At 47.1% G+C, this 6729-nt stretch overlaps 1 protein-coding gene and 1 long non-coding RNA gene across 2 annotated transcripts; one reads left to right on the top strand and one right to left on the bottom strand.

Annotated features, from left to right (window-relative positions):
- Positions 1 to 419: 419 nt before the first annotated feature.
- LOC109752053 (cytochrome P450 98A1) lies at positions 420 to 5270 on the bottom strand. Its single transcript, XM_020310922.4, has 3 exons — positions 4596 to 5270; positions 1902 to 2296; positions 420 to 1324 (listed from the first exon to the last, which is right to left on the bottom strand). The coding sequence occupies exons 1-3, from the start codon at positions 5089 to 5091 to the stop codon at positions 677 to 679; spliced, it is 1539 nt and encodes a 512-aa protein (XP_020166511.1). The 5' UTR covers positions 5092 to 5270; the 3' UTR covers positions 420 to 676.
- Positions 5271 to 5662: 392 nt separating this feature from the next.
- Positions 5663 to 6239, top strand: LOC123493944 (uncharacterized). The gene is made up of 2 exons (XR_006663467.2): positions 5663 to 5808; positions 5887 to 6239. It is a non-coding gene; the product is annotated as an uncharacterized lncRNA (long non-coding RNA).
- The last annotated feature ends 490 nt before the right edge of the window (positions 6240 to 6729 follow it).

The raw sequence follows: 6729 nt of genomic DNA, 5'->3' as shown, positions 1-6729 counted from the left end.
GATGACCGGGGCGGAGATGGTGAGGGTGAGCACGGAGGAGGTGGTGGACGTCACGGCCGGGGAGGTGGACATCGCGGCGGCCGCGAAAAAGTACTGCGGTGGCGGCGGCGGAAGGAGGAGAGGCGGCGGCGGCTAGGGTAGGGTAGGCTCTAATACCAAGTTTGAGAATAGGGTTTAAGGTTTTCCGTGGAGCAGCACATACAATTATATAAGTACAAAGTACATGCACGTGACACGCTAGACCTATTTTAACATTCATTACACTTGATTCTCAAACCAAACACACCCTTAGGGGATACCGATAAACATTGCCGTGAGAGAAGAAAACAAAACTGAAATGAATGGGCCCATGAACAACAAAACATACCTCAGGTTTCCAAAGCTTCTTACCAAGGCCTTAACGTGCGATCGGTGCCGAATTTCAGTCCAGAACAAGATATATTATGTGGAGAAATACATTGTCTAGAATGATTTGCTGTGTTAAACTGTTATTAACAGAAAAACAAAACTATATCGAACGAAAACCTAATAATAAAGGGAGAAACGATCTGCGATCTGCCGTCGTCGCTTTATGAGATCCATTCAAAAGGCAGTCAAACACCTCACGATTTACAACAACACGAGCTCCATCCAGCACCTAGCTGAAAGCAGCGAGCGGGGCAACACTCCAAGCAGCTCAGATCTCAACCGGGACCCTCTTGTACAGCTCCTCATTCTCCAGGCGCGGCGTGGCGACGGCCTGCAGCGGCGTGCCCATGAAGGTGACGAGCCCGGGGGACTCCATCATGCTGATGTCCTCCGGCCTGGCGCCCTCCGGCAGAGACCACTCGAAGTGGTGCAGCATGTGCCCGATCATGGAGGCGACGAGGTTGATCCCGAGCTGCGCGCCGGGGCACACCCTCCGGCCCGCGCCGAAGGGCAGCACCCTGAAGTCGCTGCCCTTGATGTCGATGCTCTCCTCCAGGAACCGCTCCGGCCGGAACTCCAGCGGGCTGCTCCACACCTTGGGGTCCCGGGCCACCGCCCACACGTTCACCATCACGTTGGCACCCTTGGGGATGCTGTAGCCGCCGACCTTGACGCTCGCGCTGGCCTTGTGGGGCAGCATGAGCGGCGTCGGCGGGTGCAGGCGGAGGGACTCCTTCACGACGGCCATCAGGTAGGGCAGGTTCGGGAAGTCGGTCTCGGACATGACGCGATCGCGGCCGACCACGCTGTCCAGCTCCTCCTGCAGCTTCTTCTGCACCCTGGGGTTCCTCACCAGCTCTGCCATGGCCCACTCGACTGATATGACTGTCGTGTCCATTCCGGCGGTGATCATGTCCTGGACATAAGAAAGGGATGGTATTTGGTAAGAGCTAAGAACGTCTAAAAAGCCAAATGAGATTATCAGGCTTGAAGTTCAGTAAATAGCATATATTGTGTACTTCTATCAGGACTTCTATGGTATTGATTTGCCGGTATGAACAAGTTTATTGGCATGTGAAAGATAGAAATATGAAGAGGCGTCCAATGACAAAAATTAATAAATAGCTGAGTAGCCTACAAACTCTTGCAAAGCATTTTTGGTAGTTGAATAATTGTACAATAAAGCACTACCTAATTTCCAACTCGAAAGTAAACATACATTTTCCAATCCCAGCATCTTACACCAACCTTGAGATAGTGGCACCTCACCTAAATTGATCTACTGAATCTAACTAAATTTAATGTGATTTCTCTTGATCCATATATCAATAGATTTAATAAAAGCTATGTGGCATTTGTGAGAAGAATGGAAGAACTACGAAGACATTGCTATCCCATTCGACATTAAAAATTAGCAGGGGATCTCATTTGAAACAAACAGAAGGGAATATAAGAAGATAAATTACTTATTTATAAAGGGGCATCCTACATACCCATAGAAGTCCGAAAACTGTGTCATCACTAAGGTCATACTTCTCTCTGAGAGTGAACAGTGCATCCACAAAGTGCTGTTTGGCACCTCTCTCCTGGAGGGCCTGTGCATGCTCTTCAATGATCTTCTTGGTCAGACGATCCCTCCTCTCATTGTGGGTCTTGTAAAGCTCCTCATTAAGTGGACACAGCCATCTCAAGTACCAAATGTATTCAGCAACAGAGAGAGATGCACCAATTTTGATACCATTGTTGACAATAATCTTGAACTCCTGCCCTTCTTCGTCAATGTCACCATTTGCATTCATGAACCGCTTCCCAAAAGCTAGCCTTGTTATATTGTTGAAGGACACCATAGCAAGGTGATTCCTCACTACCAATGGCTTTCCTTCATTACCTGAAAAAACATACAAATAGTTAATTTACAACTCAATAGTTAATACTGTCGGGAAAGAGGACAAGTTGGTTTATGGTTTAAACTTTAAAGTGATTAGGTAATATAAACTGTTACATTGTGTATGCCATGTTTCCATTTTGTGAGGCTGGCTGATGAATTAACAGTGACAACCAAAAGATAGAACAATAAATGTTTTGCTAAATTATACCAAAAACCTAATGTTTTCCACAACAACCGAAAAAACCTAAACATCGGCGCAAAGAATCCATGTGGATATTCAGTTGAACACAAGCAAACCCACACACCAGGCACAGTTGTTGGTGTTCACTGACAAAGAATGTCCCATGAAAATAAAGTAAAACTTGTATGTTTCTTCTTCTTCTGGATATATGCTAGCATATGTTCCTATAGTAAATCAACATGTTATAGAGAGAAGGCTACCGCTACAAGACTATACATTCGCATGAATTTGCTACATTAATACTAAAACACACACTGAATATGAAATTAAATGTGATGCCAGATGTATTTCGAAGAAAGAGAAGGGTGAAAAATAAGTTGAAATATTCCTAAAAAGATTGAAATAATAGGGTTGAGGCAAAGGAGGGAAGCATGAAATGGCATGTAATTAGTCTAGCATATTCCTGATGAGACACCATGCATTTGGAGCATAATGCGCAGTACAATAAGTGAAAACAAGTTTTAATTCGTGTGTGTGCCACTGAGCACTGACCAGAGACCATCAATGAGATGTAATAGTAAGGATGTGTTGCCACTTTTTTATGTTTGATGCAAACCCGCATTCCACTTTGCTTACTGAACAAACATTCCTTGCCATTTCAGTGTGCTAGAGCCTTGATAAACATTTCACATCTTGGACTCCCAATATTGGACTTGTGATACCAGTTAACTCAATGAAATAACGGCCTGGACTAACGTCTCTCAATCAAATACCAATAACTCAAATGCTGTAGTAAGACTGCCTAAGGACTAAAGCCTATACTAATTGCAGTCAAAGTCACACCTGAAACTATCATCAATCTGATCTGTTTTAGTAGGTATACTAGTATAGGTCCATTGCCATGAACAAAAGCTCAGTTTGTCGGACATCAAGCTAAGATTTTTGGGCAGATAAAACATGGGTATTATTGCCAAACAGTACAAGGTAAGCTGCTCCTAAACCCACAACATATAAATTTATCCCAAACTGTGCAACTAAACTACATCAGTTCTGTACCAGTATGGAGCTACATTCATAACATTGGTGAGATTAAAAGATAAGATAAAAATAGCACTCCATATATATGATTTGTGTGGCCATGACAGTCAAGTCAAGATTTCTGGCTTGGCCAAACAGGTATTGTGACACAAGACAATGCTTGCGCCTTAAATAGCAGTGTCATTAAAAATGGCTCATTACCACAAGGAGTGTGCTTATCATAACACTGACTGACAGGGAGGCCAAAATGTCATACAGTTTTTCAGGTACCAGATCCTCCGCTCGGCGCTAGTACACAATAAGACAAACTGTTTTACGAATAAAAGAATCGAGTAGCGTCATGGCCTATATGTGAGCGTCGAATTATCTGAACTAACAGTAATGCAGAAAGCAGCTAATTGTCTTAATCTGAAGCTTAAATGGCATACCGAATCGAGATTACTATTACTACCCCCATGTGTACTAAGCCTCATGTGAAGCGAAGCCTACTTGTACAACTTGCAACCACCATGATCGTGTTGAGATCCAGTCTGCGGAATAATAAAACAAACTCAAGGCCCCTCATCACATCAGAGCTGACCAATGATGATTTATTGGTGCCACTGCATTTTACGTTTATTTATTCTATACGTCAATTAACGGTTCAGTACTCTAGCAACGTGCTTGTCATGTGGCCACCCAACAGGAGGCATTTCAACAGATCAGCTCCGTTTACTGTACCACCAAATCGGCCAAGACTCATTGTTCCTGCGATCCATTGCAAATTTGGCACCGAAAACAATCAAGATCAATACGAAACGACCGACGGAGGCCTGGCATTTTGGAACGGCTACGCATCGTCGGCACCGTCAACACGACAGAGCAATTGGTCGACCAAACCCACCAAACACGAGGACACCACGTCCACTCGCCTAACAGAAGATACCTCCCTCCCTGTATTTTGCAGCAACCACCCCCGCTTACTCCGAAATGGCACGCACGCGCGCACACTGTCTGTCTCCGAAATGTGCGGTGGGCGAAAAAGGGGAAAGAAAAGAAAAAGAAAATAAGAGGGGCGTGCGATCTGGGATGGCAGCTTACCGGGGCCGGCGGCGGCGCGGTGGACGGACTCGACCATGGCGGTGACCTCGTCCTCGCGGATGGAGCGCAGCGCCTCGAGGCGCTTCTGGGTGAAGAGCTCGAGGTTGCAGAGCTTGCGCACCTTGATGTAGTGCGGGCCGTAGTCGGCCCAGATGAGGTCCTGGCCGTTGCGGCTGAAGCGCTGGGTGGAGCGGTTGCGGGGCCGGTCGGCGAGCTGCTGGTCGTGCTCCTTGAGCACCTCCTTGGCCAGCTCGGAGGTGGAGACGACGACGGTGAGCGAGGAGCCGAACCAGACGGAGATGATGGGCCCGTACCGCTCCGCCCACTCCTGGAAGCAGCGGCACCGCACCGGCTTGATCTGCCGCAGGTTGCCCACCACCGGCCACGGGCGCGGGCCCGGCGGCAGCCGGCCCAGCCGCAGCCGGTCCAGCAGCGCCAGCGAGATCGGGATCGCCACCAGCGCGATGGCGAACGGGAGCAGCGACGCCGCGTCCATTGTGCCTGCCGCGACTCTGCTCTGGGTTGGTGGAGACGGTGGTGGAGCTGGTGGTGCTCTCGGACCTCGGTGACTTTATACGGTGGAGGAACGGAAGAAAGCCGATGGGAGCGGTTGGTGGTAGGTGAGTGGGGTCGGAGACGCAGCAGGGCAGGCAGACTGAACTTCTTCGGCTGCTTCTTCTGAATTCTAAAATGTACTGCCCACTGGTGTAGTGGATCAGTAGTGGTGACATCCATGGGATTATCACCATGTTTGATGTTCATTTGCGCTAACCTTGGTATCAAATCATTTGCCACAGCTCAACCAACCTAGATGGCATGAGAAATACCCCGTTTTTGAATAAGTCTTTGTAGAGATTTCACTAGAGACCACGTACGAATGTACATAGATGCATTTTAGGTTATAGATTCACTCATTTTGTTTCATATGAAGTTTATCGTGAAATCTCTACGAATACTTATATTTAGGAATGGAGGCAGTAGGATACAAAGAGGGGAGTTGTGATGTTCATTTCATTTCACAGACAGCAGAAAAACAGGTGGTGTCTGATTACTCTGTTTTTGCGCAGGGCTCACCGACCTCTGGGAGATACCAGGTGCTGCTGCTGATTTCGTTTCAAGGGCCCCTGCAAACCTCTGGGCTGCGCTGGCGTGGTTGACTAAGCCCGCCGGAGATGTCAAGCATAGCCAAACCACTTCCCTCTAGCTAATGCTGGTACTACTGTGATTTGCTTCAGGTCGCATCCACACTGTGTATTCAGATCGTAACACTTTTTTTTTTTGCGATTTTCAGATCGTAACACGGCGTGCATGGATTCAGATTCTACTTTTAGAAGATCGATTTAGATTGTATCATACCTTGCTTCCTCTTATCCGGTGTGTAGTAGAATAGATGGTTTTTTTCTCGTGCCTCCTTTTGCTACCTCCATGGTTGGTGTTTGGTGGGAGAGCGACGGATGTGTGTTACTGTGGGCAACTGGGCATGATTTTCTGTGGGACGCGCGGCTGGATCAGCGGTCTGGTATCGTTTGGCTTTGCGGTTCGGTACGTGGTCTCCGCTGGTGCCCCGAGCCGAGGTGCACGTCCGTTTCGCCCACCAAATTCCTTGCGCGTGCACGAATTCTCTATCGGTGCCATTATATCTCATCTCTACTACTCCCTCCGTCCTAAAATACCTGTTGGAGAAATGAATATTCCGAATGTAGGGAGTACTTACTAGCAGAACGTGCGAGTGTTGCTACAGACTACTATACATATAAATAAATCAAACAAATAATTAAGGTCGTAATCAAACAAATAATTAAGGTCGTAATCAAAGTTGAAGCTCATTTCTCTCTTATACGTTCGAGCGTGTTCAGACATCAAACATGCATCTAATGGGCTTCTCAAAATCCAACTTCTTGAATAGTTCGGGCTCCCCTAAATGTAGCCCATGTGTCAGGGAGAAATGTATTTATCATGACTATCTACCATGTTATCGCCAACATGTGGTCCCAACATAAAAACCCCACCCTACGACGCATCCTTCTTTTTTCTGTCGGACCCTCCCCTTCCCGCTCGGTTTCCCACCGTAACGAGACATTTCTTGCTGGAGCCCTCTCATCTAAAACCGGTTGACACCCAACTCACCTTTGCC

The sequence above is a fragment of the Aegilops tauschii genome, chromosome 1 (genome assembly GCF_002575655.3).
Source record: "Aegilops tauschii subsp. strangulata cultivar AL8/78 chromosome 1, Aet v6.0, whole genome shotgun sequence".
Lineage (NCBI taxonomy): Eukaryota > Viridiplantae > Streptophyta > Magnoliopsida > Poales > Poaceae > Aegilops > Aegilops tauschii.
This window is presented reverse-complemented; position numbering and strand designations above follow the sequence as displayed.

What these genes read in the sequence shown, in the direction of transcription:
- LOC109752053 (XM_020310922.4), bottom strand. Translation starts at nt 5,091, where the DNA reads ATGGACGCGGCGTCGCTGCTCCCGTTCGCCATCGCGCTGGTGGCGATC. An exon ending in CCGCGCCGCCGCCGGCCCCG is followed by an intron (nt 2,297 to 4,595) that starts GTAAGCTGCCAT and finishes ATGTTTTTTCAG; the next exon opens with GTAATGAAGGAAAGCCATTG. An exon ending in CAGTTTTCGGACTTCTATGG is followed by an intron (nt 1,325 to 1,901) that starts GTATGTAGGATG and finishes TCTTATGTCCAG; the next exon opens with GACATGATCACCGCCGGAAT.